Source organism: Gorilla gorilla, chromosome 3 (genome assembly GCF_029281585.2).
Source record: "Gorilla gorilla gorilla isolate KB3781 chromosome 3, NHGRI_mGorGor1-v2.1_pri, whole genome shotgun sequence".
NCBI classification, from domain to species: Eukaryota; Metazoa; Chordata; class Mammalia; order Primates; family Hominidae; genus Gorilla; species Gorilla gorilla.
This window is the reverse complement of record NC_073227.2, coordinates 9,232,433-9,258,518: the sequence shown is the minus strand read 5'-3', so window position 1 is coordinate 9,258,518 and position 26,086 is coordinate 9,232,433. Positions and strand designations below refer to the sequence as shown.

General features: G+C 61.6%; 4 protein-coding genes across 9 annotated transcripts in view; 2 read left to right on the top strand and 2 right to left on the bottom strand.

The window, feature by feature from the left end:
- The first annotated feature begins 1,068 nt into the window (after positions 1 to 1,068).
- Positions 1,069 to 8,156, top strand: SLC49A3 (solute carrier family 49 member 3). 2 transcript variants are annotated; one of them, XM_063705155.1, is made up of 11 exons: positions 1,069 to 1,234; positions 3,529 to 3,687; positions 3,920 to 4,133; positions 4,316 to 4,392; positions 5,370 to 5,507; positions 5,627 to 5,743; position 5,822; positions 6,466 to 6,617; positions 6,859 to 7,016; positions 7,336 to 7,445; positions 7,738 to 8,156. In XM_063705155.1, exons 1-11 carry the CDS (start codon positions 1,100 to 1,102, stop codon positions 8,154 to 8,156), a joined length of 1,680 nt encoding a protein of 559 aa, XP_063561225.1. In that variant the 5' UTR covers positions 1,069 to 1,099. The 2 variants fall into 2 exon arrangements, with proteins under 2 accessions (XP_063561225.1, XP_063561226.1); XM_063705156.1 differs by lacking the exon at positions 3,920 to 4,133 and having other exon boundaries at positions 4,316 to 4,372.
- Positions 8,082 to 16,266, bottom strand: MYL5 (myosin light chain 5). 5 transcript variants are annotated; one of them, XM_055384263.2, is made up of 8 exons: positions 13,997 to 14,083; positions 12,177 to 12,284; positions 11,439 to 11,546; positions 11,171 to 11,246; positions 9,968 to 10,072; positions 9,396 to 9,474; positions 8,843 to 8,891; positions 8,082 to 8,221 (listed from the first exon to the last, which is right to left on the bottom strand). In XM_055384263.2, exons 2-8 carry the CDS (start codon positions 12,177 to 12,179, stop codon positions 8,120 to 8,122), a joined length of 522 nt encoding a protein of 173 aa, XP_055240238.1. In that variant the 5' UTR covers positions 12,180 to 12,284; positions 13,997 to 14,083; the 3' UTR covers positions 8,082 to 8,119. The 5 variants fall into 5 exon arrangements, 2 of the variants coding, with proteins under 2 accessions (XP_055240238.1, XP_063561224.1); XM_063705154.1 differs by lacking the exons at positions 8,082 to 8,221; positions 8,843 to 8,891; positions 9,396 to 9,474; ... (1 more) ...; positions 11,171 to 11,246; positions 11,439 to 11,546 and adding an exon at positions 15,540 to 16,266 and having other exon boundaries at positions 13,997 to 14,134; XR_010133295.1 differs by lacking the exons at positions 8,082 to 8,221; positions 8,843 to 8,891; positions 9,396 to 9,474; ... (2 more) ...; positions 11,439 to 11,546; positions 12,177 to 12,284 and adding an exon at positions 14,360 to 16,266 and having other exon boundaries at positions 13,943 to 14,203.
- On the top strand, positions 15,872 to 17,790 carry ATP5ME (ATP synthase membrane subunit e). The gene is made up of 4 exons (XM_055384264.2): positions 15,872 to 16,014; positions 16,260 to 16,314; positions 16,826 to 16,924; positions 17,707 to 17,790. The coding sequence occupies exons 1-4, from the start codon at positions 15,979 to 15,981 to the stop codon at positions 17,724 to 17,726; spliced, it is 210 nt and encodes a 69-aa protein (XP_055240239.2). The 5' UTR covers positions 15,872 to 15,978; the 3' UTR covers positions 17,727 to 17,790.
- A 1,651-nt stretch (positions 17,791 to 19,441) lies between these two features.
- The window catches only part of PDE6B (phosphodiesterase 6B), a 45,382-nt gene continuing 38,737 nt past the window's right edge, over positions 19,442 to 26,086 (bottom strand). Inside the window, exons 19-23 of the mRNA XM_055384255.2 lie at positions 25,421 to 25,484; positions 25,036 to 25,110; positions 23,751 to 23,834; positions 22,361 to 22,511; positions 19,442 to 20,176 (exon numbers count right to left, since the gene is read on the bottom strand). Coding sequence (XP_055240230.2) covers positions 20,115 to 20,176; positions 22,361 to 22,511; positions 23,751 to 23,834; positions 25,036 to 25,110; positions 25,421 to 25,484 — 436 coding nt within the window. The 3' untranslated portion in view covers positions 19,442 to 20,114. The remainder of the gene's footprint in view (positions 20,177 to 22,360; positions 22,512 to 23,750; positions 23,835 to 25,035; positions 25,111 to 25,420; positions 25,485 to 26,086) is intronic.

Below are 26,086 nucleotides of genomic sequence, written 5' to 3'. Positions count from 1 at the left end.
AATCCCAAAGTGGACAGCTCTATCTGAGACACACACACAATCCCTGCAGAAGACTGCACAGTGAAAGCTGGGGCCTCATGATTAGCCTGTTCAGACTCAGGTGTGGACCATGGACAGGCCCTGGCAAAGGAGATGAATGTTTAAGACAAAAACCAGGAATAATATTGTGAGTGTCAGAAAACGGGGATGGTTTCAAGGGTCAAGAGAGCCTCCCTGTTTCGGGGAAATCCTGTTTGCACGTCTGACCAGGCCAGCCTCCACCCCACCCCTATACTGGCCTCAGCAGTATAGGGCCTGGAGCCTCTTGGGTTCCCCCAGGGTGGGCCAGGCACAGTTGTGGGATCAGCAGGTTCTTGCAGACAAGACTAAGCCGAAACTCCCTCCTCTGCCTTCCAACACACAGGCCTCTCCATCCTAAACAAACAGAAACCTGTGCCTACTCCTCGGAGAGCTGTGTCCTCCGTTGTAAAATGCAGGTAACAAGCCGGTGCATGTGTGGCGGACTGCCTACCCCAGGGTGGGGCCCATGGGCCTTTCTGGCCTTCCCTCCAGCCTTGGCCTGCAGCCCCTCGCCCTCCTACCCCATGCCTGCTTCCCGCAGGGGCTCTGGAGGGACTGGTCTGATTTGAGGCTCTGCGCAAAGCCAGCCTGGCCTCTTCTTCCAGGCTGGCCTCTGGCCTCTCCCTGTGGCTGGCTTGAACCTCAGGAACTTGGGGTCCACAGCCCCCTTCAGGAAATGCAGAGCTTCTGCTGGGCAGAGTGACTTCCAGGCCGCCTTTCCTGCGCCCACCCTGAGAAGCACACAGGCTGTGACCGGGGCCCTTTCCGGAAGGGACGTTCGGTTTTTGTGGCAGGGACTTCCAGCCTGAGGCCAAAGGAGGAGGGTCCAACTTCACCTTTGCCTGCCCTTCCCCCGCTTTTTTGGGTCTTAACTGGGACGGGGCGGGACCCTCCTCCGTAGTCCTTGGGGCGAAACTGGCCCCCGTGGCCGGCCCGGCCCGGCCCCACCTCCGCCCGCAGGCGGTCCCGGCCCACGCGGGAAGGTCCTTAAGCCCGGGCGGCCGGTGGGACCGGCGGAGACCCGTGGAGGCCATGGACGATGGCGGGGCCGACGGAGGCCGAGACGGGGTTGGCCGAGCCCCGGGCCCTGTGCCCGCAGCGGGGCTACCGCACCTACGCGCGCCGCTGGGTGTTCCTGCTCGCGGTCAGCCTGCTCAACTGCTCCAACGCCACGGTAGGGGCAGGGGCGGGGACAGGTGGCTCCGGGACCCTCAGTCCCTCGGATCAGCCGGGTTTTGTTTTCCTGTGGCCACAGCCCGAGGTGCCAGGTGCTGGCTGGGGGCGGGGGGTGCCTTCTGGGGGTGGCTAGGGATTGCGGGCACTGGGGGCACTGTCTGTCCTGGAGGTGGCTGGGCCCAGGGCACAGAGCAGGGCTGGGTGCCCAGGGGGATCTGCCAGTCATGGAGTCCCAGCCCTTCCCAGCCTTCAGTGGCTCCAGCCTGGGTCCCTCTTCCCCAGCCAGTCACATACAGATGGCCCTGCGGTGGCCCTCTCTCCCTCCATGCCTCTCAGCCCCAGGACAGCAGGCACAGAGCAGAGGTGCGCTTGGAGCCGCCCTCCCCTCCACCTGACTCTGAGTGAGGGGCGGCTCCTGGGCTGGGCTGGGTTCCGTCCTGCCCCCACCCCCTTCCGGTGCTGCACGCTGCAGCCTTTCCCGCCCTGTGTGCCCTCATCAGCCATCCCCCGGAGCCTCAGGAACTGGTCAGGCAGTATCTGGCCAACGTGCAATGAACAGCTAGAGTTGGCAGCAGGACCCACAGCTCAGGGAGGCGCCAGGTCACGGGGATGGTCAGGAAGCTCAGGGGCAGGGGCAGGAGTCACTCTTAGGCCTGGGTCAGGGCTCTTCCAGGTGGACCCCGGGGCCTCTCCCCTCCTCCTTTGCTGGCTGGGTATGGAGGGCCAGCCTCTGGCCAAGACAGGCCCGGGATCTGCTGGATGGGCCCAGGGGCTGCCTGCTGCCCACAATGCTGGCACGAGCCGTAACTCACTGCTGTGGCTTGGTGTCCTGGCCCACCGTGTCCAGGCACTGGGGAAGCCATAACTGGCTTTGGGTGGAGTGTCTGAGGGTGCAGGGCTGGTTTCATGGTCCAAGAGTCAGTGGGTGTCGTAGGTGTGGGGTGTTCCTTGGACAGTCAAGGGCCTCCTGCTGCAGTTCTTCACCGTTTTATTAATATCCACGAGTCATCATGGAGCACACAGAAATCTCACCCTGACACCAAGAGTCGTCATGGTCTCTGCCTGGGTCACCACAGTGAGCCATAAGCACCACGTTCACTCCAGCCAAGTGCCCTTGAGGCTGGAGGGTACTCAACTGCAGCCAGTGACCAGGGATCCCGGGTTCCAACCAGCAGCATGAGGGGCAGGCGGAGCAGAGCTTGGGTCAACACCCACCCCGGAAGGCAGCCCAGCACTCTGGATGAGACTCAAAGGACCCAAGGGGGCGAGCACAGGCAGGGTCGAGGCTGGGAGATGAGGAAGGGAGTCAGACAGATCATCCTCCCACGTTGCCCCGCACGCTTCAGACGCATCTCTGCTCAGTGAGTCAGCTGTGGGCCCCACTCAGGCCCCTGAAAAACCAGGGCAGGGCTGAGGCTGGAGCGGCGGGCTCGGCTCCGCAGGGCGGGCTTTCTCTCCCGGGCTCGGCCAGGCAGGCAGCAGCTGGGCCTGAGGAGCTCGTTCTGTGCCTGGCCCCGTCCTGCAGAAAAAGGAAGACAGGACGGCTGTTGCCCAAGCTCCCTGTCCTGTCCCGTGGGCTGAGTCAGACCTTGTCCGGGCGGAGCCTGGGTCTGGCTGCTGTGTCTGAGGGTGTGGCCTGGAGCTCAGGCGACTCATGGAAGTTGACCTTGAGTGACACGGCCTCCTGCCTCCCGGAGTGAGCCCCGGTGACCCGCTCCACTTTGGCCTCCCTCAGGGATGAGCCAGTCTCACCTCTTCTAGGAGGCCTTCCCCTCGGCTGCAGCGTGCACTTGTGCTGTGTGCTGGACGTCTGTGGGGTGAAGAGCTCTAGCACTTGATAATGCCTGCGGCTGGGGAATGGTGCCCGCTGTGGCAACATTCTGCCCAAACACCTAGGCCTTGCAGGAGGGAAGGTCAGGCTGGCCTTGGGTGGGGCCGGCCTGCAGTCCCAGAGGTTCTAGCTGAGACCCTGTCACGCCCACCTTTCCCTGCCTTGGAGCACCAGGTCTGGTCTGGGCAGGGCTCGTGGTCCTGTGGGCTCTGGCCAGGTCCTTGGCCTCAGTGTCTGCCCCTCAGGCTGGTCCCCGGTCAGGGCATGCTCTCTGACCCTGCGCTGGGTGCCCGCCCTTGGGGGAGGCAGGGTGGCGCTCTCCTTGGGCAGGAAGGCCCCGTGTCCAGCTCGCTGTGTCCCCTCGGCCTCACGGGGCTGCTGACTCCCTCGGGCTGGCTGGGGCCACAGCATGTAGGTCCGGGGTCTGTGGCCCTGCGCTGACTCCCGCCTGGTCCCTGCAGCTGTGGCTGAGCTTTGCACCTGTGGCTGACGTCATTGCTGAGGACTTGGTCCTGTCCGTGGAGCAGATCAACTGGCTGTCACTGGTCTACCTCGTGGTATCCACCCCGTTTGGCGTGGCGGCCATCTGGATCCTGGACTCCGTCGGGCTCTGTGCGGCGGTGAGTCAGACCCCACACCATGGCCCGCTCCGGGACAGTGCAGGGGCCCCCGCATTTGGGTAGGAGAGTCAAGGCCTCCTCCCCAGACCCGGGCCCACCAGTCCCAACAGCTGGGGACCCCAGCAGAGCCGTCGAGGCGGCGGCAGTGGGAGGTCCAGGTGCTCAGGGGACGGGGCGGGCACTTGGGCTGGTGGCAGCGTTCCTGACCCCGTCCCTGACCCCCTCCTCACAGACCATCCTGGGCGCGTGGCTGAACTTTGCCGGGAGTGTGCTACGCATGGTGCCCTGCATGGTTGTTGGGACCCAAAACACATTTGCCTTCCTCATGGGTGGCCAGAGCCTCTGTGCCCTTGCCCAGAGCCTGGTCATCTTCTCTCCGGCCAAGCTGGCTGCCTTGTGGTTCCCAGAGCACCAGCGAGCCACGGCCAACATGCTCGCCACCATGTGTGAGTTCCGGGGAGGGAGGCTGCCTGCCTGGGCTCACCTCAGGGTCCACACAGATACTCGGCTCCCCGGGCTCTCTGGCCAGGGTGGAGGAGCTGGGGCCCGGAAGGTTCTGCCTGTGGGCTGGCGATGAAGCCAGGCCACAGCCGAGCTGACATGTTTCTCTGTGCATCCGCCCACCCAGCGAACCCCCTGGGCGTCCTTGTGGCCAACGTGCTGTCCCCTGTGCTGGTCAAGAAGGGTGAGGACATTCCATTAATGGTGAGGGGTCATGAGGCGCCCGTGCCTGGTCTGTGTGGTGTGTGCGCATGCACGTCTGTGTGTTCCTGAGCCCAAGTGTGTCCATGTTCCTGTGCCCGTGTGTGATTCCCATCCCCCGCCCCGCCACCCGAGAAGGAGTCTCAGCCTGTCACTCAGGCTGAATTGCAGTGGCGCGATCTCGGCTCTCTGCAACCTCCGCCTACTGGGTTTAAGCAATTCCCCTGCCTCATCTTCCCGAGTAGCTGGGCCTACAGGCGTGCGCCACCATGCTTGGCTAATTTTTTTTTTTTTTGTATTTTTGGTAGAGTTGGGGTTTCACCATGTTGGCCAGGCTGGTCTCGAACTCCTGACCTCATGATCCATCTGCCTCAGCTTCCCAAAGTGGTGGGATTACAGGCGTGAGCCACCGTGCCCAGCCAGTGTGTGATGTTTCTATGCCTGCCTGTGTATATTGAGTGCGTGTGGTGTGTGCAGTGTGTGTCTCTGTTCCTGTGCCCATGTGTGTTGTGTTGTGTGCATATGTGTCTGTGTGTCTGTGCACATGTGTGGTGTGTACCTGTGTGTGCTCGTGCATGTGTATCGGGTGCGTGTGGTGTGTCTGTGCTTGGGGGTATGTACTGAGCGTGAGTGTGTATGCACTTGTGCCTCTGCACCCACCTGTGTCTGTGTGTTGAGCCCTATCATGGGCTGTGCAGCTGGCAGTGAGATGTAAGTCTGGAGCCTGGGGGTGCTGGGCTAACGTCAGCCAGGAGGGTGTCACTGGTGAGGGATGCGTTGACAGCCAGGGGTCCCCATGAGCCCCTGGAGCAGGCCCCTCCCAGCCTGGGCCTCGAAGAGGGCAGCTGCAGACCAGAGGTTGGGAGGCAGCTGGTGGTGGGGCAGGAGGAGCTGGGAGGTGGCGCCTGGGACAGGCAGGGCTGCGGCGTGTGTGGGTGCCAGTCTGCGTGGTCTCCTTGTGCACACACACCCCTCCCCAGCTCGGTGTCTATACCATCCCTGCCGGCGTCGTCTGCCTGCTGTCCACCATCTGCCTCTGGGAGAGTGTGCCCCCCACCCCGCCCTCTGCCGGGGCCGCCAGCTCCACTTCAGAGAAGTTCCTGGATGGGCTCAAGCTGGTCAGTGCCGTGGGATCCCCGGGGTAGGGTGGATTTGGGGGTGGGGGCAAGAGGCTGAGGAGGCGACGGGTTTGGGAAGGGCCCCTGGGCTCCGGGGCTGAGACGCTCTTTCCCTGCAGCTCGTGTGGAACAAGGCCTATGTCATCCTGGCCGTGTGTGGGGGGGGAATGATTGGGATCTCTGCCAGCTTCTCAGCCCTCCTGGAGCAGATCCTCTGTGCAAGCGGCCACTCCAGTGTGAGCCCTGGCCCCACCCCTGGGGACCCTGCCTCTGTCACCCGCCCCATATGGCCATGGAGTCACCGCCGCCTCCAGGGTGCCCAGTGTCCGACCCTGGCGGGGGCCACATTGACACCCTTCTGTGCTGTGGGCCCTCCCGAGATGCCCTGTGTGACATTATGTCCACAGGCAGTGGAGGTGGTGGGCACAGCTGCAGTGGGGTGGGGCAGCTGTGGGATGGAGCGGAGGGACTGACGGTGCCCTGTGGATGGGAAGGTGGGGCCCCCAGGGCTCCCAGTGCCCCTTCCCAGCAAGGCCCCGCCCCTGTGGGTCTGCAGGACAGCGCCACCTTCTGGTATCCAGACGTGCAGCGGGGAGGGCCTTGCTCTGCTCACATATCTCCGAGCTGGCCCTCTGCCCTCTGCCTTCTGGGATCAGTGCTCAGTGTAGGATTGGGGGCATGTTTCCACCTTTGCCAGGGCCACAGGCACCACGGCCCTGTGAGGCCTCTGTGGAGACAGGCTCTTCCCTTTAGCGATTGCTTTGCTGTGGGGTGGGGTGGGAAACACAAGGCAGGAAACCCTACCCCGCAGGCAGCCAGCGGTGCGTCTGGAAGCTGTGTTGCTATGCCTGGGCCTTGGGCACAGCACACGGCCCTACACTGAGCCCCCTGCCCTGACGGCATGCACCTAGAATAATGGTGGCCTCTTGGGGCCCTGGCCTCTTCCCGCCTCCTCCAGGGTTTTCTGGCCTCTGTGGCGCTCTCTTCATCACGTTTGGGATCTTGGGGGCGCTGGCTCTCGGCCCCTATGTGGACCGGACCAAGCACTTCACTGAGGCCACCAAGATTGGCCTGTGCCTGTTCTCTCTGGCCTGCGTGGCCTTTGCCCTGGTGAGGGTCTCCTCAAGCCAAGACTGCCCTGTGGGGGTGGGTGGGTGGTGAGGCCCGGAGAGGGCGGTTGGCGGCTTGGCTGGAACAGAGGTCTGGACTGTCTCATGCCCAGCCTCTGCCAGCCAGGGTGGCCCCGGGGTAGGATGGGTTCTCCTGCCCTATGCCCCATGTCCCGTGAAGCCAGGTCCAGTTCTGACTGCCACCCCCTCCACCTGTCTGCCTGCCTTTCCGCTGCTCCCAGGTGTCCCAGCTGCAGGGACAGACCCTTGCCCTGGCGGCCACCTGCTCGCTGCTCGGGCTGTTTGGCTTCTCGGTGGGCCCCGTGGCCATGGAGTTGGCGGTCGAGTGTTCCTTCCCCGTGGGGGAGGGGGCTGCCACAGGCGTGATCTTTGTGCTGGGGTGAGTGTCCATCTGCCCCTGCTGCAACCCCAGAGATACTCCCCTTGCTCCACCCCTACACCCCTGGGGTTGCACCATGTGGTCCAGGCCCCTTTTCGGGGAGGTGGGGAACCTGCCTGCTCTGGCAAGGGCCGAGCAGGTTCTGAGCGCCTGCTGTGTGCAGGCCGGGCCGGCTGATAGGGCCCATGACCGAGGCTGCGTGCTGCCTTCGGGAGGGTGGTGGCACAAAGGACAGCACCAATGTCAACACTTCCCAAGGTGGCACCTGGCTCCGAGGGGGTGGGCAGTGCAGCGGGGGCTGAGGGCCACGTGTGTCCAGGCAGGCCGAGGGAATACTCATCATGCTGGGGATGATGGCACTGACTGTGCGACGCTCGGAGCTGTCCTTCTCCACCTGCCAGCAGGGGGAGGATCCACTTGACTGGACAGGTGAGCCTCACATGGGGAGTCCCCGGGCAACAGGACAGGTGAGCCAGGACAGGTGTGGCCGAGATCAGAGGTGGGGCTGGCACACCCATATCCCAGACCCCATGCTAGTGACCTCTCTCAGGACCTCGGTCTGCAAACACCCCCTCAGGGCTGTCAAGAGCTGCAAGTGGGCTCTCTGTCTGGGGTCACTCTGTGGTCAAGGGTAGTGGGGTCACCATAGGCCAGCATTGGGCTCTGCCCATCTGTGGCCCCTGGGCTTGGCTGTGGGGACAGCTGTGCTATGTGTCCCCAGTGTCTCTGCTGCTGATGGCCGGCCTGTGCACCCTCTTCAACTGCATCCTGGCGCTCTTCTTCCACACCCCATACCGGCGCCTGCAGGCCGAGTCTGGGCAGCCCCCCTCCACCCGTAACGCCGTGGGCGGCGCAGACTCAGGGCCGGGTGTGGACCGAGGGGGAGCGGGAAGGGCTGGGGTCCTGGGGCCCAGCACAGCGACTCCGGAGTGCACGGCGAGGGGGGCCTCGCTAGAGGACCCCAGAGGGCCCGGGAGCCCCCACCCAGCCTGCCACCGAGCGACTCCCCGTGCGCAAGGCCCAGCAGCCACCGACGCGCCCTCCCGCCCCGGCAGACTCGCAGGCAGGGTCCAAGCGTCCAGGTTTATTGACCCGGCCGGGCCTCACTCCTCCTTCTCCTCCCCGTGGGTGATCACGTAGCTGAGCGCCTTGTAGTCCAGGTTGCCCGCCGCATCGATGGAGGCGAACTGGAACATCTGGTCCACCTGCGGGCGGGGGCGAAAGGGCTCCCTGCGGGCTCCGGGAGCGAATTACAAGCGCGCACCTGCAGCGGCCCCGGGTGTGGTTTCTGCGCCGCGGGAGGGGGAGCGGGGAGGGGCCCGGGTAGGGGGTGAGGGCGGCGCTGGAGGGGGCGGGGCGGCGGAGGCTGCAGCCACAGTCTGGGCGCACGTGTCGGGCTCGGCCTTTCAGTGGCGTCGGGGAGGACCGTGTGGGGTCTGGGGGAGGTGCGGGGGTCCTGTGGGGTGGCCGGGCATTAGTCTCGCCCGCTCGGGCTGGGGCTGGGAGCGGCGCGTCGGGGGTGGGGGGCGGCTCCGGACCGCACAGCTGTGAGCCCCGCCCCTCCGGCTGGGACAGACGCTCGGGCCGCGGAGGGGTCTCCAGCCGCTGATGTAACGGAGGGGAGGGGTCTCCAACCGCTGACCTGATCCCTCTGAGCCAGTTCCGTCCCTCAGACAGGCACTTCGGGAGCCCCCCGGGGGCCTGTTCTGTCCTGGGTCCTAACCGCGGCGCTGCAGCCCCTCGGGCTCCGCGTCCCCCTCCACCCAGCTGACCCCGGGAGCCCCGCCCTCCCCTCGTGGGCTTGGCAGGGGAGCCGCGGGCCAGACCTCTTCCGCCGTCATCTTGTCAGCCTGGGACATCAGCAGACGCTTGATGCTGAGGACGAGGAAAGGGGTCAGCGCGGGCTGATGCGGGGGCGCAGGAGCCTTCTCGGTGGGGCTCAGGTGCTCCAGGGGCCCCAGGTTGCACTCGCTCACTGCACTCCCGCCCTTCCCGCTGGAGTGTGGCCCTGGGGCAGGTCCCTTCCCAACACACACTCAGGGGCCATCACTTCTGGGGGAGCCGCTGATGGGGACAGAGCCGGAAGGAGGTTACAGGCCAGAGCCTGGTACTTTCCCCGGCGCCTAGCAGGAGCTGAAGATGGAGGAGTGGGCTGAGGGGAAGCCACCCCACCCCCGCCGGGCACAGGCGCTGGTCCCTGTGTGAGCAGGGCTGGCCTCCCACTCAGCTGGGATCCTGGGTTCGCTCCTCATGGCCCTGAAGCTGGTCAGAGGTGGAGAGGTGGGCGTGGCATCTGGTGGCTGACTGTCCCTTTTGGGACACGATGAGATCGCTGGGGTTCCCCGGAAACCCGGCCGCCCTGGCCGCCCGGGCACTCACTACTCCTTGTTGATTTTCCCTTTCCCGTCTGAGTCCAGCATCTTGAAGGCGTTAAGAATGGTCTCCTCGGCGTCGGTACCTGCCACAAAGGCACCTTCAGCCCAGGGCCGTCAGGGTGGCAGTCCTGCTGTGGCTGCCAAGGGCAGATGGCAGGAGGGGAGACCCCTGCCCCAAGCAGGGGGAGACTCCAAGCCTCTGCCCACAAGGTGGCCTCTGCCTGAAGGCCTTCTCCTTTCCTGAGCCCCAAGGAGGCCTTGTTGGGCACTCCTGCCCTGGGGTGTAGTGAGTTTTGGGGTGCCCAGGGTCAGCCCAGGCCTGGAGCTGGGGGTGAGTGCTGCATGAGTGAGGGACAGAGGTGTCGACGGCGGGTCACACAGCACATGGGGCAGGACGGCGGGCCTGAGCACATGGCTCTGGGGTGGCTGACGGGGCCCCACAGTTGTTGGCTCCCAGAGTGCCAGGCCCTAGGGCTTCTCCAGAGATTGGAAAAGAGAGATATTTACGTGAAATGTCCGGATCTCTAACTGTCAGGAATTAGCTAGGAGGGCCAGGCCTGCCCCACCGGTGCTCACCGCTCAGCTTCTCCCCAAACAGGTTCAGAAACATGGTGAAGTTGATGGGCCCCGAGGCCTCTTTGAGCATGGCGTCCAGCTCGTCGTCCTTGACGTTGGTCTTGCCTGTTACAGACATGGGGGCGTCACAGGGCAGGGCTTGTTGCCTGCCCTGTGCCACCAGCAGGTGACCCCAGCACAGGGCCAGGCAGGCAGATGGGAGGGGTGGGGAGGGAGCGGGAAGGAGGCACTTGGCCCAGGCACGTGGGGCAGTGGGTGCATCTGGCTGACTGTGTCCACCTCACCCCAAACCCTGAGCCCCAGGACTAAGTGCTGAGGGAGAGGGAGGTGACACAGAGCCTGGGAAGGTGCTGGGATCTGCTGTTCTTAACTTGGGCATAAGCAGGGCCGAGAGGAAGGTGGGTCAAGGAGAAATCACTCCCCAGCTCCCAGGGCAGGACCGAAGCCCCCTGCCCTCCTGCCTCAGGTCAGAGGCAGCTGCTGGGAACAGAATGTGCCGCAGGGAGGACTGAAGCTGGGGAGGGCAGTGTGCCCCACCACACTCGGGCTGTGCTGCAGAGGCTGGGCAGGGTCTCCACGCCCTCTGTCAGCTCTGTGGTCTGGCCGGGCAGGGTCTCCACGCCCTCTCCCAGCTCTGTGGTCCGGCTGGGCAGGGTCTCCACGCCCTCCCCCAGCTCTGTGGTCTGGCCGGGCAGAGTCTCCACGCCCTCCGTCAGCTCTGTGGTCTGGCCGGGCAGGGTCTCCATGCCCTCTGTCAGCTCTGTGGTCCTGCCTGGGGGCAAGCCGCCTGCCTGCCTGTGGCGTCCTACCAGAGAGTCAGCCCCTCCCTGGAGCCTGCTGCCTCAAAGCCCACTCTGAGTTTCCAGGCTTGGGCTGTCCCACCCACTCTGTCTCACCCTGGGATGCTCTCTGCCAGCTCTGATGGAAGCAAGGGCGGCCAGGGCCATCGCCTTGCAGCTTCAGGGCTCTGAGTTTCCAGGCTTGGGCTGTCCCACCCACCCTGTCTCACCCTGGGACACTCTCTGCCAGCTCTGATGGAACCAAGGGCGGCCAGGGCCATCGCCTCGCAGCTTCAGGGCCGTTGGTGGGCCTCTGAGGCGCGGGCCCTGGCTCCACTCGAGGAGGGGCCGTGGCGTCTGGAGCTGGAGGACCTCTGTGTTCGCCTCCTCCAAGGGCTCTGAGGCGTTCTGCCTGGGTACCTACCCAGGGAGGCATAGGTGTCCTTCAGGTCCTCCTTGTCAATGAAGCCATCTCGGTTCTGATCCATGAGTGTGAATGCCTGGGGACCAAGGTCAGGGCTGCTGTTATGCCAACCCGGCTGGGCTCTGCCCCGCCCCCTGCTCCTGGTTCCTCAGCACCCCTGACTGAGGATAGGCTCCCACTCCTGCTGGCCCTAGAGCCAGCCCACATGGGGTCTTCCCAGCACAGGCTCCTGGGGGTGGGGGCTCCCAATGAAGCAGGAAAGTCTCACCTCCTTGAACTCCTGGATCTGAGTCTGCTCAAAGTTGGAGAAGACATTGGATGAGGCTCTCTGGGCCCGGAGGGCACCCCCTTCCTTCTTCTTGGTCTTCCTGCTGGCCTGCGGTGGGAGCACCATGGCTGAGGGTCCTGGGCCGGCTGAGGAAACCCTCCAGGGCACCCAGAGTTTTGAGAGACTTAACTCAGATGAAGGGTGGACCTCAGCCCTTGGGGCTGGAGGGGGCCAGGCAGCTGAGGAGCATGCCAGCCTCAGGCCTGGGTAGCTGGGGTTGGGGGCAGGACAGCTGCAGGTGTCTGGCTTCAGCACAGGGACTGGGGGAGGGACAGTGGCTTCCAGAAGGCCCACAGAGCACAGTGGTCAGGGATCGCGGTCCAGCAGGAGCCAGCTTGGCCTCTGAAGGCTTGAGGGGCAAGTGGACTCTGGGTGGGCTTGTTCTGGGTACCGGGATTTTGTGAAAGCCAGGAAGCCCCTCATCCTGCTCCGGACTCTCACCAGGAGAGCAGCGTGAGGCATGTGCCTCCCACCACACAGCACAGCCCACACCCGCAAGGTCACACACATGCACATACACACGCTCATGCACACACATATGCAGGCACAGCACACGCCCACACCTGCACTCACACGCATGCACAGACACGCCCACGCTCTTGTCCGTGTGCATGTACACATGCACGGCACAGCTCACACCCACACGCCTGCCCCAGGCATGCACGGCGGCCTGCTCACCATGCCTGCTTCTGCCTGCTTTGATGCGTCTGCCCAGGGCCCCAGGTCTTGCCCATCTTAAGCTCCTGCTTGGTCCCCCAGGACAGTTCAGACTCCGGCTGCCACTCCCTACAAGGACAGGCTTGGGGCTACCCCAGGGGACTGGACAACTGCAGAGTAAGCTTTGGCAGCCTGGCAGTGACTCACACCCTTGCCCTGCCCCACCCCGCAAGGCCCCCAGCCTCCCCAGATACCTCTGGCCAGGACTACCTCCCACCCACCTGTCCCCGACCCCCCGGGAGGCTTTGTTCTCCCAAGGATTCTGTGTGTCACCAGGGCCACCTGTACATGCTCTTGGCTGGGGGCCTGGGCACCCTGGAACTGCAGGAGCCAGAGGAAGGGGCACTTTTTCTAGATTTGCACAAAGCTGCTGTGGGTGACTGCAGCTGGTCACCGGGCTTCTGCTAAGCACACTCTGTTTGTCAGGGGTGTCCACGCCCCTCCCTGCCTTGGTGACAGAAAAGTCAGTCCATAGCCTTGGCCCTGGGACCACCCCGTCTGACCTCATGGCTGGGAGCTCCTTGCCTGGCCCATGGGTGATGACATTTCTGGGTTGGAGGAGCCATGGAGATGGCCACGTTGCTCAGATGGGCTGGGAGGGGGACTCTAGGGCACTGAGCCTGGTCTTCCCCACTATACCATGGCCTCAGGCGCAGAGTCTGGGGTAGGGACCTGGCCCAGGGTCTGTTGGTGGTGTCAGACATCAGAGGCCACCACAGAGTCAGCATCCAGATGCCCTGGTTCAAGGGGTGGGAGGAGGGTCTGCAGGCCAAGCAGGATCAAGGAGGCCTATAGGCTGAGTGGAGAACAAGCTTTTGGAGCCCCCCAGGCCTGCGTCTGCGTGGGAGGCAGCAGGTAATAGGACCCAGGGCACCTGCCCCTCGGTGCTGCAGGGGCAGTGGTGGGAGTGACTATATGCAGCCACAACAGCAGGTGGGATCCCTGGGGTCGCCACCGTGTCTGCAAGGCTAAAAAGACAGGTGCCACTTGCATGTCTCTTGAGCAGAGGTCCTACCCCTGAGGGACACATGGTCACAGTTGGCGTCCCCTGAGATGCTGCCTGGTGCCATCCCCAGGTCCAGCGGCCTCTATGAAGCACTGACTCCTGAGGTTGAGGACCCTGGAGGCATGACCTGCCCAGGAGGGACCTGGGGCCGACTGCAAGGTGTCAGGTGACCAGATGTGGAACCCTGGGGCTGGGAGCAAGGGCCAGGGCATCCCCTGCTGCCAGTCCAGTGGGGTCTGGGTGTGATCCTGAAGGGGCACTGCTGGGCTGCAGGAGTGGGGAGAACCACACCGAGGGGGGAAGCATGGTTGGGAGGCCCCCCGAGGCCACCGGGAATGTGAGAAGGGCTGCAGAGCCCCCTGCAGAGGGTTCCCAGGCCACTGGATTCTGAGCACAGTGCTAAAGATAGCAGCAAGCCTGAGCCGGGGGAGTATCGGCTTCTGCACCCACAGCTGACCTGACAGCTGCAGAGGCCCCTGCGGGTGGTGTGTGCTGAGCCAGGTGGGACCCCTCCCACCACTAAGCTGTCAGGAAAGGCCTTGAGCAAAGGCAAGTCTCCATCGGCTTCAGGGGGTTTTCCCCAGGCGGTGTGTGTTTGCCGGCATGTTTTCTCTGCTGGTGCCCTGCCCCTCCCCACCTCTGGTGGAAGCTGCTGGTATGTCCCCCTCACCCCCTACCTTGGGCCCCAGAGACACTTATTTTTGATTCTGGAAGCAGGAGGTGCTGAGGAGTCTGGTTTATTTTAAACTCCAGTGAAGGAAAAACCCATTGTCACCTGAGGCCGTCTGCCCTGGCGGAAGGGGGGGGCTTGCGGAGGGCCAAGATGGTTCTGTGCCTTGTGGATCCAGTGTGCACCTGCGGCTTCCTCAGCGAGCAGTAGACCCAGGGAGGGCTGGAGTTTGCTTCTGGCCCCCTGAGGACAGGGTTCAGGCAGAGGCCTCAGGCAGGAGTCTTCAGGGACTGCCAGCCAGCCTCACAGAAGCTGGAGAAAAGATCAGGATCAGGGTGGCCCTACAGCAAGTACCTAACCTTTTTGGCGCCTGGGACAGGTTTCACGGAGGACAATTTTTCCGTGTTGGGGAGGAAGGTTTCGGGATGAAACTATTCCACCTCAGTTCATCAGGCATTAGATTCTCACCAGAGCGCAATCCAGATCCAAGTGCACAGCTCACAGTAGGGTTCACGCTCCTATGGGAATCTGATGCCCAGGCTGATCTGAAAGTGGGTGGAGCTCGGGCGATCATGCTCCCTCAATGCTCCCTCACCTCGTCCTGTGCTGCCCGGTTCCTAACCGGCCACAAGCTGGTACTGGTCCGCACCTGGGGGTTGGGGACCCCTGCCCTATAGGACTGGCCTTGGTATACCCAGCTCAGGAAACAGAGCCCAGTGACTTCCTAGTTTCTCAGCCAGAGAGGCCCAGGCCTTGGACCCCAGAGCAAGCCAGGAGAGGGGGCAGAGGCGACTTAGGCCCGGACAGGCAGCCCAGGCCGCCAGGATCACGGGTCCTCCCCATGCTTGCTTCAAGAGTCCTGGAGTTTGTGATGCTGCACCTTAGCGAGGCCCGAGCCATAGTTCTCCAGTTGCTTCTGCCCGTAGCAGTGCAGGGCCAGGAGGGGACACAGGAGGCCTTGCATCACTACCGCATGGGGCCAAAGGGGGCCTGAGGGTGGCCCAGCACTGGCAGCATGGCTGCCGCCAGGAAGACCCAGAACGTGGTGGGGGGGCCAGGCTCCTGCCTAGACTCCAAGCCTGGTGTCCATGGGGCTGGCGGGTCAGCACTTCGGGCACAGCGGGGAGGCTGTATAGGCACCTCAGGCCCCATCTCTGGGCAGCTGTGGGAGACACACAGCTACCGGGAGGTGGACAGAGGCCAGCAAAGACCAGTGTGGGGCTCAGTGGTCCCCAGGCCTGGGCCGGGGCGGGCCCTTGGAGCCGTGGAGTCCTGAGGGCTGGAGTCGGGGGACCCAGGGAGCAGCCTCTGTTGGGGGCTGGTCTTCCCAAGAAGATCCCAGCCCCTCCTCGGGACAGAAGCGATGGGCATCCTGGGGTGAGGAAGCTCCAGCTCCGCGATGAAGGGCGCCCGGTGCTCCCAAGCAGAGCAGCCGCAGGAAGAAGGGCCTGGAGGCCATGCTCCCGCGGGCCGCGGAATCCAACGCGGCCCGGCCGGCGACAGACACTACTGCCTTGTAGGAGAAGGACCTGCCCGGGGAGCCACCTGCACTCGGCTCACACTCCGCTCCCAAGACCCCCAGGTCCCTGCCCAGGCCACCCTCGGGTGGGTGCGGTCCGCGGGGCTGGACCCGCCGAGCCGCCCTGACCTCAGGCCTCGGACGCTCCGCGCAAGAAGACAGAGTGCGCCCCGGTCCGCAGTCTGGGGTGTGGACACACGGCCAAGACGCGGACGGCGGGGCCTCGGCAGCAGCGCGGGGAAACAGCGGACCCCCAGCCCTGCGGGGAAAGGAAACCCCCCACCCACTCGGCGCAGACCCCGCCTCACGCAGCAACTGCGCAGGCGCAGCCGATGGTCCTCCGCGCACTCCCCAGCCTTTGTGCGCGTGCGCCTCACGTGACGTCACAGCCGCGCGGGGGCGCGCAGTCACCCTTCCGGTCGCCAGGGGGCGCGGCCCCCCCCGCTCTCTCGCCGCTGACGGCGCATGCGTCCGCCCAGCTCCGCCTTTGCCTGCAAGGCTTTGCGGGCTTGTGCGGCATCCTCCTCGGTCTGCAGGTTGTGCTTCCGGTGCGGAGGTCAGGGACAAGATGGTGCCGCCGGTGCAGGTCTCTCCGCTCATCAAGGTGATCCAGGCTTTGCAGCCGCCGCCCAGTGCTCTGGGCCCCCCCATGTCCCGCCCCGCAGCTCCGACCCCGCGGGCTGCGACCCCCGGCCCCCGCCCCCATGATCCTCGCCCCGTGACCCTCGCCCGGCGACCGGACCCCCACCCCTCCTAAGACCTCTGCCCAGCGACCCCGCCCTCTCTCCTCCCGCGACCCCCGTCCCGCGAGCCCCGTTTCGCGCCGCCTCTGACCAACCTCTCTCGCAGCTCGGCCGCTACTCCGCCCTGTTCCTCGGTGTGGCCTACGGAGCCACGCGCTACAGTGAGTGACCGCGGGCGGGGCCGGGGCGGGGTCTGCTCGGCTTTCCTGTGGAGCTCCTGTGCTATTTGGAGAATTCCAGCTCTGGAAGGGGGCCTGGGACGCATGCGAGGCTGCAGGACCGTGTCCTCCACCGAGCGTGACCCCGATAGTGGAATCAGCTCACCCAAAGCTCAGGCTTCTGAGGCCCGGGCGGGGGACTCGAAAACGGCTGCTTCTTGGTGAAAACGGGTGCTAAGTGGCTGTTCGAGTGCTGAGGTCTTGACGGGAGGCAGTCCCTGTTCGCAGAGGACGAGTGAGCCAGTGCGTGAGCGGGTGGGCAGCAGGGGCCCTGTAGCCTCTTGGGTTGGACTCGTCAGGGTGAAGGTCAGGCGTTGACTCGCATTAACATAAAGAGAGGGAACAGCAGGTGCGTCTGGTTTACAGCGTCGCTGAAGATACCTTGACCTGTGGACTCAGTTCCTTTTGTACAGCATTTCCAGTGAATTTCATTCTCCTGCATTCCGCCAAACAGATTACCTAAAACCTCGGGCAGAAGAGGAGAGGAGGATAGCAGCAGAGGAGAAGAAGAAGCAGGATGAACTGAAACGGATTGCCAGAGAATTGGCAGAAGGTACGAGTGACACTGGCTGTTATAGATTGTCCCTCCCAGGTTTGTGCAGGGATAAGGAAAATGGAGGAGGACATTTAAGCAGAGCTAAGTAGATGCGGATTGTTTAAAAATGGGGAAGCTGGCCAGGCGTGGTGGCTCATGCCTGTATCCCAGCACTTTGGGAGGCCAAGGCGGGCAGATCACCTGAGGTCAGGAGTTCAAGACCAGCCTGACCAACATGGTGCAACCCTGTCTCTACAAAAATTAGCCGGGCATGGCCCGGTGCAGTGGCTCATGCCTGTAATCCTAGCACTTTGGGAGGCTGAGACAGGCAGATTGCCTGAGCTCTGGAGTTTGAGACCAGCCTGGGCAAGATGGTGAAACCCCATTTCTACTAAATACAAAAAATCAGCCGGGCATGGTGGCAGGCACCTGTAATCCCAGCTACTCAGAAAGCTGAGGCATGAGAATTGCTTGAACCCGGGAGGCGGAGGTTGCAGTGAGCTGAGATCGCACCACTGCACTCCAGCCTGAGCAGCAAAGTGAAACTCTGTCTAAAAAAAATTAGCCAGGCATGATGGCGGGTGCATGTAATCCCAGCTACTCAGAAGGCTGAGGTGGGAGAATCGCTTTAACCTGGGATGCAGAGGTTGCAGTGAGCTGAGATTGCGCCATTGGGTGACAGAGCGAGACTCCGTCTCAAAACAAAAAAATAAAAAAAAAATAACTGGGAAGGTGAAGTGGTCTTTTTAGGTTGCCTGAGTGTGGTAACATGTGCTTTTCTTCTAACCTTCCGGCCCAAGATGACAGCATATTAAAGTGAGTGACCCTGCGACCCACTCTTTGGAGCAGCAGCGGATGAATAAAGCTTCCTGTGTTGTGTGATACTCCGGCTCCTCATTTGCTGTTGCTGGTTGTGGAATTCCTAGGTTGAAGTTCTGTCCACCTCCCAGTTCACATGAGGTGGAAGACAGGGAGGGGGTTTCAAAAGAATCCACGTCACATTCACAGACCCAGAATGCATCATATAAACACAGTGGGAAGGACAGATGCGCGCTGCCTGTTCTGTCTGGGGCATCCAGGTGGGGAGCCTCAAAGGCCATCTGTAATGGAGTCAGTCAGCTGGGGGCCTCATGAGTACTGGGGTTGTCTTGATTCTGAGTTCTAGGCTGCTGCTCTCAGCAGCCCAGACCGCTGGATGGGGAGGGGTGGGCACTGACTGACGCCCTTACAGTTGGGAAGCTGGGTCCTCCACAGTAACCCCTCGCCCCCACCTGCCATTTCACAAATCCTCCCTTTGATCCCAGGAAGTGGCCAGGTCAGACTTGGGACTAAAAGTCTGGTGATGTGACCTCCTGAGCACAGGGCCTGAGTGCTGTTTGAGTTGTGCAGGGAGGTGGTCCTGTGGTGCCTGAGCAACGTCCCTCCCCAGCAGGCTTCCTGGGCTTCTCGCCCCTCCTGGCTGTGAGCTTGCCAACAACCCAAACCCTTGGCCTGGTGGTTTGCAATGGACAGATTGAATTTGCTACTTCCCAGTTATGTGCCTTGAGCAAATCTAGGCTTGGAGCCCCAGTTTGTAAAATGAGTTCGTTTGCAAATATAAGGCCAAAGGGAGAAGCAGCCTACAAGCTTTTCAGGACATTTGGCTAAGGTGAGGTTTGAGTGAGCAAGATACTTTCACATCCTGTCCTGGCGTCCAGAGGGGCTGTTTGCAGGATCCCTCAGAACCTCTTAAGAGCCCCTCATCCCAGACCCAGGTTCCGGATACCAGGGGGTCTCTGACCAGTGAGATGAAAAGGCTGGGCACGGTAGTTCACACCTGTAATCCCAGCACTTTGGGAGGCCAAAGTGGGCGGATCACCTGAGGTCAGGAGTTAAAGACCAGCCTGGCCAACATGGCGAAACCTTGTCTTTACTAAAAATACAAAAATTAGCTGGTTGTGGTGATGGGTGCCTATAATCCCAGCTACTCAGGAGGCTAAGGCAGGAGAATTGCTTGAACCCGGAAGGTGGAGGTTGCATTGAGCCAAGATCACACCACTAAACTCCAGGCTGGGTGACAGAGTGAGACTGTCTCAAGCAAAAAACCCAGCACCCCCTTCCTGCAGCCCCATGGCTGTGCTGGGCATGTCTGCTGCTCTCCCACGCCCACCCCAATGAGCCCATCTAGTTAAGCGTCATCTAGTGTTGGGAGCAGATGCTTTGGAGCTCACATCGTGACTTGAACATCCTGAATTTAACATAATACCGATTTCAACTGGGAAGTCCGTTTCTTTTCCTCTGTCCTTTACTCCAGGCTCACCAATATTTAATCATGGGGGTGCACGGGCATCAGCATCCAGCCCCGCCCTGCCCTCCTGGTGCCGTCTGGGGCCATCAGAGCCACTCTACATGGTGTTTATTACAGATCATTTCCGCTCAGACCACTGAAGTTGGATGGCCGCTCTACTCGTGGCCTTGACCTTTCTGGCAGAATTTTCTGATGGGTCAAATGTAGTGTGGCTTCTGCTATCATTTTAACCACAAATAATGGGCAAGTAGTTTTCTGTTTATTTTATTCTGAATTCCTGAGCATGTGTGTTTTCCTAAACCGGATGAGAAACGGCCTGTGTCCATCTGTCTACCTGTGTACACATATGTACATGTGTGGCTGCAAATGTTCTCAGTGATTTCAGAGTTCATGCACCCTTTTCAAAGGTCTCCCAGTGGTAACTATCCAAAAATGGATGAGTAATGTAGGCTACAGTTTATTCACAGTTGGCTTCAGTTTATAAAAACAGGCTGGGCGTGGTGGCTCATGCCTGTAATCCCAGCACTTCAGGAAGCTGAGGTGGGGTGATCACCTGAGGTCAGGAGTTCGAGACCAGCCTGCCCAATATGGTGAAACCCCATCTGTACTGAAAATACAAAAATTAGCCATGTGTGGTGGTGGGCGCCTGTAGTCCCAGCTACTCAGGAGGCTGAGGCACAAGAATCGCTTGAACCTGGGAGGTGGAGGTTGCAGTGAGCTGAGATCGTGCCATGGCACCCCAGCCTGGGTGACAGAGCAAGACTCCATCTCAAAAAAAAAAAAAAAAAATTAAAATATCCAGAATGATCTTCAGTCATTTTCTTGGGCTTCCTAACCTCTTGTAGCAAATAGCCACAGGCAGAACCCAAATCCTAGTGGGTGAAGATTGAGGGAGCCATAGGGTCCCCACGGGACCAGTGCTCACAGGATACAGCAGGTTGAAGACTTGGGTGCTGGGCCACCATTGCAAATTTCTGTGCCTACTGCAAGAGAAGACAGAAGATGGTGAGTGGAACCACCTGTGCACACCAGCCCTATTCCTTCCCTCCTGCCTGGTGTGACCTCTACCAACCCCTGCAGGAGGAAGGACAGCACCTGGGTCTGTGACCAGCCCAAGCCGATTAGCTGGGCTGAGCCTTTCTTAGTGCTTTAGCCTCTGTTGACACTATGCCCTGATTATGCTCATCCTGGCCTTCCATAGTCCTGAAGTTGCCTTGTTTATGTAGCATAGGATAGCGGGAATAGCATGGGGTAGGGGGATAGCATGGGATAGGGAAATAGCATGGGGTAGGGGAATAGCATGGGGTAGGGGAATAGCATGGGGTAGGGGAATAGCATGGGGTAGTGGGAATAGCATGGGGTAGTGGGACTAGCATGGGGTAGGGGAATAGCGTGGGGTAGTGGGAGCAGCGTGGGGTAGTGGGAGCAGCGTGGGGTAGTGGGAGCAGCGTGGGGTAGTGGGAGCAGCGTGGGGTAACGGGAATAGCATGGGGTAGCGGGAATAGCATGGGGTAGTGGGACTAGCATGGGGCAGGGGAATAGCGTGGGGTAGTGGGACTAGCATGGGGTAGTGGGAGCAGCATGGGGTAGGGGAATAGCATGGGATAGCGGGAGCAGCATGGGATAGCGGGAATAGCATGGGGTAACGGGAATAGCATGGGGTAACGGGAATAGCATGGGATAGCGGGAATAGCATGGGGTAGCGGGAATAGCATGGGGTAGTGGGAATAGCATGGGGTAGGGGAATAGCATGGGGTAGGGGAATAGCATGGGGTAGTGGGACTAGCATGGGGTAGGGGAATAGCATGGGGTAACGGGAATAGCATGGGATAGCGGGAATAGCATGGGGTAGCGGGAATAGCATGGGGTAGCGGGACTAGCATGGGGTAGGGGAATAGTATGGGGTAGTGGGAGCAGCATGGGGTAGGGGAATAGCATGGGGTAGTGGGACTAGCATGGGGTAGTGGGAGCAGCATGTAGTAGTGGGAATAGCATGGGGTAGCGGGAATAGCATGGGGTAGCGGGAATAGCATGGGGTAGTGGGAGCAGCATGTGGTAGTGGGAATAGCATGGGGTAGTGGGAATAGCATGGGGTAGTGGGAATAGCATGGGGTAGGGGAATAGCATGGGGTAGTGGGAGCAGCATGTGGTAGTGGGAATAGCATGGGGTAGTGGGAATAGCATGGGGTAGTGGGAATAGCATGGGGTAGGGGAATAGCATGGGGTAGTGGGAGCAGCATGTGGTAGTGGGAATAGCATGGGGTAGTGGGAATAGCATGGGGTAGTGGGAATAGCATGGGGTAGGGGAATAGCATGGGGTAGTGGGAGCAGCATGTGGTAGTGGGAATAGCATGGGGTAGTGGGAATAGCATGGGGTAGTGGGAATAGCATGGGGTAGCGGGAATAGCATGGGGTAGCGGGAATAGCATGGGGTAGTGGGAGCAGCATGTGGTAGTGGGAATAGCATGGGGTAGTGGGAATAGCATGGGGTAGTGGGAATAGCATGGGGTAGGGGAATAGCATGGGGTCGTGGGAATAAATAGCATGGCATAGTGGGAATAACATGGGGTAGGGGAATAGCATGGGGTAGCAGGAATAGCATGGGGTAGTGGTACTAGCATGGGGTAGGGGAATAGCATGGGGTAGTGGGAGCAGCATGGGGTAGGGGAATAGCACGGGGTAGGGGAATAGCATGGGGTAGTGGGAATAAATAGCACGGCATAGCGGGAACAGCATGGGGTAGCGGGAATAGCATGGGATACTGGGAGCAGCGGGAATAGCAAGCCAAACCTCAGAGCTAAGGTAGCCAAGCGCGGGCCAATGGCAAGACCACGATGCCTTTGGGATTTGAACTTGGGGGTGTGCTGACTTGTTACAACTAAGTCCTTTATAAAGGACATAAAATATGGTTACTTCTTTCGTGAAAAATGGGGTTCACTGGCTAGGAACAGAGGAAATTTTTCAGTCCGGGTTTGCTACCGAGGTGGAGTCAGCTGCCACTCTCCCCTGCCGTGGCCTCTCTCCCTGCACTATGGCCCTGTCCACCTCGGGGCTGCTTGAAAGTGGCTCTGCTTTTCTCCATTTTAACTCTGCTCTGTGCCCTGTCTTTTCATTTTGCCTTGGGAGAGTCACCGAGTCCCTGCCCCACAGGCCACACAGAGCCAGACCTTTCTTGGCTGCCACCCTCTCCTCCTCCTTCTTCTCCTCCAGAGCCTTCACTTTGGCCTCATACTCATCAGCCAGCGCCTTCCACTCCTTCCTATTGTTCTGCAGTCGGTCGAACATGGGCAGGATCTCTTCGTGGAAACGAGAGAACTCCTGAGGGGAGTCGAGAAGTCACCACCAGTCCTGTCCTGCCTGCTCTCTCCAGAGTTAAGATAGCCCTTCCCCAGCTCATTCCCCTCGTAGGGGAACTGCCTGGCAGGAGGAGGGAGCGCCACGGAGGGGGCACCTTCCCAGCAGAGCCCTGTGAAGGGAGAAACCTCAGGGGCTGTGTTGGTGACATTGAAGCTGGGAGCTTTAGGGTGTGCATGCTTAGGGTGCAGTGTTGCAGGGAGAGGAACCCAAGAATGAGCAGAACAGCTCAGGGGGTGGGGGCAGGGTGCCGGGCAGAGGGGTGGTGGGCGCAGGCGGACAGCAGGCAGGCCCTGCAGTGCCTTCTCCCATCCCTCCCACACACACACGGCACACATCATGCAAGCACAGCACACGCGTGCACTCGCGCACATCACACATGGAGTGTGGCGGGGTGGGGAAGGCAGTGGGGGGCACCTGCAGTGGGGCCGTGACCTGTGGCCACTTCAGGCCCAAATATCCGCCCTTGTCCCACCTACTCCCCAGCACTGACGACCCGGGGTGGGTGGGACGGGGCGGGGAGTGGGCACAGCCCACTCCGGGATAACTTCATGTGGAACCCGTGGCATCCTCCTTGGGGCGTGGATTCCATCACCAGGGAGCGCGGCTGGAGGCAGCTGGCTCTTATGGGCATCACACAGGGCCCCACGGTCAGACCCCTGCCCCAGCGAGTCTCCCCCTCAGTGTCCGCCTTGCGTCCTCGGAGACTCAGCTAGCATCGGACTGTGGCAGATTGGCAGGGATGTGGCTCCTTCTGCTGTTCCAAACGCCGCTGTGGGTGGGTGCACCAGCAGACAGGCCGACCCAGCCCCGCCTCGAGGGTTCACAAACATGGAACAAATGAACCCACAGAGCTGCAGCCAAGGCCCCCAAAACAGTGTGCTAGCCACGGCGGAGGGCACTGAGGGGGAACTTCTGGGGTGGGCCTGGAGGCTAGCAGAGGACATTCTGGGCTGGGAAAGGGCTCAGAGCTTCCAGGGGCACAGCAGGGTGAGGATGGGCTGGGGCACCTGTGGGGGTCCGGAAACTGATGTTCCTCCCCATTTGCCCCACTCGAGAGCGGCACGAAGCTGGCACTGGCATCCCTGCTCCAGTGAGGACACCGCCGGGCCCGTGTGAGTCCACGCGACTCCAGCCTGTGCCCCCTTGCCTGCTCCCAGCCACCCTGCCCCAGTCAGCTCGGAACACCCATGAACCACTCGCCTTGTACACGAATGTGCACACGAAGTCGATGAAGCCCACTTGCAGCTTGGGGAGCTCGGCCGCCTTGTTCCGGTCCATCATAGGCTGGTGGGAGGAACAGAGGGCGGGAGAACAGTGACCAGGGAGGCAGCTCCTGGGGCCCCGCCCAGCCCCCCAACCCCCTCACTCAGATTTGCTCATGGAGACACAGCCTGGGACGAGCCTGCCTGACAGAAACTGGCTCTCGGGAGGGGAAGCTGACACCCTCCCCCTTGGCCAGCTGCTCCACAGCTCCTAGGAACTGTGGGCAGCTCCTTCCCACAGCTGCTGTTGGCTCCAGCCCGTGGTCCCCTGAGGGCAGCCCCCTCTTGGCTCTGGGGACCCTTACTGCAGCTGGGGAGAGGCGGGGAGGGGGATGGGCTGTACACAGTGCTGAGCCGGGCTGGGCTGCACTGCCCAGACACTCGGCTGACCAGGAGCTCGCTGTGCACTCGCCTGGGGCAGACACAGACGTGCTCTGGAGCTGTTTCTAGTGTCAGACCCCGAGTGCCCTGGGCTGTCCGTCCCCTCACAGCCTCCTGGTGGAGGGTGAACCATGCAGGACTCTAGAGGCTGGGCCCAGGAGATGGACCTGCTGCCTGTCCTTCCCCTGTGGGGCTTTGCTGACCAACCAATGCCCCCTTTCCTGCCGAGGCTGCACCTGGCCTAAGCCCTCTCCACTGCAGGCTCCAGAGAGCCCCTCGCCGCCCACCAGAGCAGGTGTGTGAGAAACCACAGCTCCCACCTGGTCCACGTGGGGCTGGGGCAGCCCTGCCTCTCCTGTTCCTGGCGCCTATCCTGACTCTCCCATTTGCTGGCACCTCTCCTGCTGCCAGGAGGTATCCAGACCCCGCTGCTGACCTGAGGACCCTGGCATTGTCCATCATACCACGGTGTGGGCCCGGGACGCCCCCCATGCGTTCTCTGCCCCAGCACCCTCCCCAGGGCTTTCTTGGTGCATGGCTCGCGGCCCTGCTGGGGTTCACTTGCAGAGCTGCCTGGACCCAGAGGCTCTTGGTGATGAGCCGGTGGCCCTGGTTCCTCCAGTGCCAACGACGTCACCTCTGCATAAGCATCACCCAAGCCACAGCTGTACCCAGGTCCGAGCCACCCACACGCATGTCACATGACCCCACAAAGTGAGATAAAGACCCCAGGACCTCAGAACCCCCTGCCTGACACCAAGCCAGGACCTGAGGCTCCTGAGGACCAAGAGGGGTATCTAACACCCGTTTCAGGAGTGGAAGGTTCCAGAAGCAGCACTCACAATGGGCTGCTGATCCAAGACTGTCCTTTCCAAGTCACCTTGCTCCCAGAACTCAGCAGCCACGAGAAGTGCGACCTGGAGGCCCAGGAAGGCAGCTGTCTGTGGAGCTCTGAGCCCACGCAGAAGGGCCTGGGCCCGCCCCGTGAGGCTCCGAGCCTCGGTCTTCTCCGTCCCAGACCCCCGGGGTCCCCACCACACAGGGCTCCGGTTGAGCCATGTAGACACACTGCAGTACCCCCACCCTTGCCGCCCTGGCCTGGCCCCGAGGTGGCCCTCGGAGCTCCTTGCAAACAATGGTTCGTTGCCATCCGAGGCTCCCGCCCGCCCGGCAGTCCCATGTGCTGAGAGGCACTGACTCTGGGTCTGGAGGGCCCTCTGTTCTAACCTTGCTCTGGACTTCCCAGGGCTTGGTGATGGCAGACAGGTCGCAGGCTGTCATCATCATGGCCCTGCAGACACAAACCGGGCATGAGTGCTGATGGGCGTCTCCTGAGGGCAGGTGGTTTATATGTGTTTTCTTTTTTGAGATGGAGTCTTGCTCTGTTGCCCAGGCTGGAGTGCAATGGCACAATCTCAGCTCACTGCAACCTCCGCCTCCCGATTCTTGTGCCTCAGCCTCCCGAGTAGCTGGGATTACAGGCGCCCACCACCACGCCCGGCTAATTTTTGTATTTTCGGTAGAGACGGGGTTTCACCATGTTGGCCAGGCTGATCTCGAACTCCTGACCTCAGGTGATCCACTCCCCTCGGCCTCCCAAGTGCTGGGTTTATGTGTATTTTCTCACTGGGTCCCTGGGACCAGCCTGGGGAGGGGCTGGTTGTGAATCACCATTTTACAGGTGAAAAAGTGGAAAGTCAAAATGAAGTAAGTTACTGCCAAGGGCTACAGACCAATGCAGGGCCTGTGTGATCCCCAGCTCTGCACCATCTCCCTGAGGGCTGGGGGGAAATAAGGACGGCGCATTTGTTTCACAGGCCTCGACAAGCTGCCGCGACGGGCTCTTCCTGCTCCAGAGCGTCTGGGGAGGGCTGCAGGGTTAACCAGCTGGTG

What these genes read in the sequence shown, in the direction of transcription:
- SLC49A3 (XM_063705155.1), top strand. Translation starts at nt 1,100, where the DNA reads ATGGCGGGGCCGACGGAGGCCGAGACGGGGTTGGCCGAGCCCCGGGCC. An exon ending in GTGAGGACATTCCATTAATG is followed by an intron (nt 4,393 to 5,369) that starts GTGAGGGGTCAT and finishes ACCCCTCCCCAG; the next exon opens with CTCGGTGTCTATACCATCCC. An exon ending in TCCTGGATGGGCTCAAGCTG is followed by an intron (nt 5,508 to 5,626) that starts GTCAGTGCCGTG and finishes CTTTCCCTGCAG; the next exon opens with CTCGTGTGGAACAAGGCCTA.
- ATP5ME (XM_055384264.2), top strand. Translation starts at nt 15,979, where the DNA reads ATGGTGCCGCCGGTGCAGGTCTCTCCGCTCATCAAG. An exon ending in AGGTCTCTCCGCTCATCAAG is followed by an intron (nt 16,015 to 16,259) that starts GTGATCCAGGCT and finishes CCTCTCTCGCAG; the next exon opens with CTCGGCCGCTACTCCGCCCT. An exon ending in CTACGGAGCCACGCGCTACA is followed by an intron (nt 16,315 to 16,825) that starts GTGAGTGACCGC and finishes TCCGCCAAACAG; the next exon opens with ATTACCTAAAACCTCGGGCA.
- MYL5 (XM_063705154.1), bottom strand. Translation starts at nt 16,061, where the DNA reads ATGGGGGGGCCCAGAGCACTGGGCGGCGGCTGCAAAGCCTGGATCACC. An exon ending in CGGAGCGTCCGAGGCCTGAG is followed by an intron (nt 14,135 to 15,539) that starts GTCAGGGCGGCT and finishes CCCTGTCCTCAG; the next exon opens with GGGGCCAGAAGCAAACTCCA. An exon ending in GCCAGGGCAGACGGCCTCAG is followed by an intron (nt 12,285 to 13,996) that starts GTGACAATGGGT and finishes CTGTCCTTGTAG; the next exon opens with GGAGTGGCAGCCGGAGTCTG.